Source organism: Salmo trutta, chromosome 31 (genome assembly GCF_901001165.1).
Source record: "Salmo trutta chromosome 31, fSalTru1.1, whole genome shotgun sequence".
NCBI classification, from domain to species: domain Eukaryota; kingdom Metazoa; phylum Chordata; class Actinopteri; order Salmoniformes; family Salmonidae; genus Salmo; species Salmo trutta.
Genome location: NC_042987.1, coordinates 40,884,158 through 40,886,961, shown reverse-complemented (window position 1 = coordinate 40,886,961; position 2,804 = coordinate 40,884,158). Strand labels below are relative to the sequence as shown.

Genomic DNA, 2,804 nt, shown 5'->3' with positions numbered 1-2,804 from the left:
TTCATGATTAAACATACATCCAACAGTCAAAACCTAATTTTCACCTCAACTCGTCACAAAATCTGAACGATATTCTACCTGAGATTCCATTTCTGGCACATAGCAATACCTAGTAACAATTTCTAAACTAAAGCTTTATTTTGCGTCACAGTTTCATTAAATCTACACTGCCGTGTCTCATAGGAACATTTCAGAACAACATAAGTTTACATTTTAGTCATTTAGCAGACACTCTTATCCAGAGCGACTTACAGTAGTGAATGCATACATTTCATACATTTTTTTCCGATACTGGTCCCCCGGGGGAATTGAACCCACAACCCTGGCGTTGTAAACACCATGCTCTACCAACTGAGCCACATGGGACTATAGTTTACTACAGCTATAGTTATTTGTGACAAATAATATCAACATTTCTTTTTTGCGAGACAAATTATTGCTGTTGTTACATTGAACCAAAACATTTTTGAATAGTTTGATCGAGATATTAATTTGTTGGTGTGGTTCACCTCATGTTGCTGATCTGAAAGTCAACGGTGTCCATGGCTTTCAGACCTAAAACAAAATGGTCTTATATATATATATATATATATATATACACCAGAGTCCACGTTCTATTGGCCATCGGCTGTGTAGATCCAGCTACAGTAAAAAAAACCTTGATCCCAAACACATGGAAAAGACAGGGTTCTATCTAAAACGATAACATGACAAAACATGTCATATCTGCCGAGACTTCTGTTGAAGAGCTTGGGGGCCCACTCTGATCACACCCTCTCCACTGATCTCCCGAGTTCCTTTAGGCCGCACCTTGATTCTAGATGGGATTTGAGCACTGTCTTTTCCTATTGATATGCATCTAAATGATAACATGCCAAGGCACAACTATTTAGGGTGTATCTGTTGAAGAGCTGGGGATTACAGTAGCTAGAGTTCAGGGTTCATCTGTTGAAGAGCTGGGGATTACAGTAGCTAGAGTTCAGGGTTCATCTGTTGAAGAGCTGGGGATTACAGTAGATAGAGTTCAGGGTTCATCTGTTGAAGAGCTGGGGATTACAGTAGCTAGAGTTCAGGGTTCATCTGTTGAAGAGCTGGGGATTACAGTAGATAGAGTTCAGGGTGTATCTGTTGAAGAGCTGGGGATTACAGTAGCTAGAGTTCAGGGTTCATCTGTTGAAGAGCTGGGGATTACAGTAGCTAGAGTTCAGGGTTCATCTGTTGAAGAGCTGGGGATTACAGTAGCTAGAGTTCAGGGTTCATCTGTTGAAGAGCTGGGGATTACAGTAGCTAGAGTTCAGGGTTCATCTGTTGAAGAGCTGGGGATTACAGTAGCTAGAGTTCAGATAAAGAAGAGCTAAAGGTGACTGTTACTCCTTCTTCTTCTTCTTCTCCCTGAACTACTGCTACTTCCCTTTCCTCTTCCTGGTTCGAGTCGGGCACACAGGAAGTTGCTACATCCACTGCCTCGAAGGACTCTCCGCCCATGGTTTCCAGTTTGATGTATCGCTTACTGTTCGACCTCTCCAGACGTGGACAGCTGAACCGCCGGACCCTGCTGCCTTGAAGACAGACGATTACGGTGAGGCTGCATCGTCGTGCCAACCTGGACAGGTCCCCCCCCCCTGGGCTGGAAAGGGAGTTGAGTGACAGGCGAGACCCCATCTCCATCATCACCCTGGAGACATGAGTGGGAGGTGGGGGACCTCTCTCTCGGTCTGTCCCCCTTCCTCCTCCACCAAGCACCCCTCTGTCTCCACTTTCTCGGCCTGTCCCCCTTCCTCCTCCACCAAGCACCCCTCTGTCTCCACTCTCTCGGCCTGTCCCCCTTCCTCCTCCACCAAGCACCCCGCTGTCGCCACTCTCTCGGCCTGTCCCCCCCCCCTCCTCCTCCACCTCACAGCTGTTCAGTTTGATGACCGGGAGCTTGAAAGCTTTGACAGATGAAGAGACGATGGAGCCTGCTCTGAGTCCCACTGCCTGGGGAGCGAGGCCTGCTCTGAGTCCCACTGCCTGGGGAGCGAGGCCTGCTCTGAGTCCCACTGCCGGGGTGCGAGGCCTGCTCTGAGTCCCACTGCCTGGGGAGCGAGGCCTGCTCTGAGTCCCACTGCCTGGGGTGCGAGGCCTGCTCTGAGTCCCACTGCCTGGGGAGCGAGGCCTGCTCTGAGTCCCACGGCCTGGGGTGCGAGGCCTGCTCTGAGTCCCACGGCCTGGGGTGCGAGGCCTGCTCTGAGTCCCACTGCCTGGGGAGCGAGGCCTGCTCTGAGTCCCAGTGTCTCGGGTAGGGCACCTGCTCCAAACACCTGATTAGATAAGATTAGAAAACGTAAATGTAATTTATTTTGCAACATATACAATGTACGCTTGTTCAACCATCCTTATCATGCGAGTTCACATTCTATTTTTCTACACGTATCTAGAGAAACAGATAGTGATCTCGCGTGATCAGGACTGTTAAACGAGGCTATAGAAACTGTATCATATACTGTAGACAAAAGTGTACAGTACCTGCGCTTTTGGTCCCTGTAGGTACTGTAGACAGTGTCTGTGAATGTCTGGTTGTCTCTAGACCAGCTACGCTGCCTCCCAGCCATCGATGGTCTTCTGGACTGCTGCTCAGCGCTGACGGACTCCCCCTGATGGCCGGACCCGGTATTGGAAAGCCAGGAGCTGCAACCAAGCTCTAGCATTTCACCGGGGTTGAAAGACCCTGAATATACGGTGGGAAGAAAAAGTTTGAACCCTTTGGAATTACCTGGATTTCTGCATAAATTGGTCATAAAATTTGATCTGATCTTCATCTAAGT

General features: G+C 48.6%; 1 protein-coding gene across 1 annotated transcript in view; it reads right to left on the bottom strand.

The window, feature by feature from the left end:
* Positions 1-1,769: 1,769 nt before the first annotated feature.
* LOC115170198 (uncharacterized) overlaps positions 1,770-2,804 on the bottom strand; it is a 10,844-nt gene continuing 9,809 nt past the window's right edge. Inside the window, exons 5-6 of the mRNA XM_029726589.1 lie at positions 2,506-2,707; positions 1,770-2,300 (exon numbers count right to left, since the gene is read on the bottom strand). Of these exons, the coding sequence (XP_029582449.1) occupies positions 1,895-2,300; positions 2,506-2,707 (608 nt within the window). The 3' untranslated portion in view covers positions 1,770-1,894. The remainder of the gene's footprint in view (positions 2,301-2,505; positions 2,708-2,804) is intronic.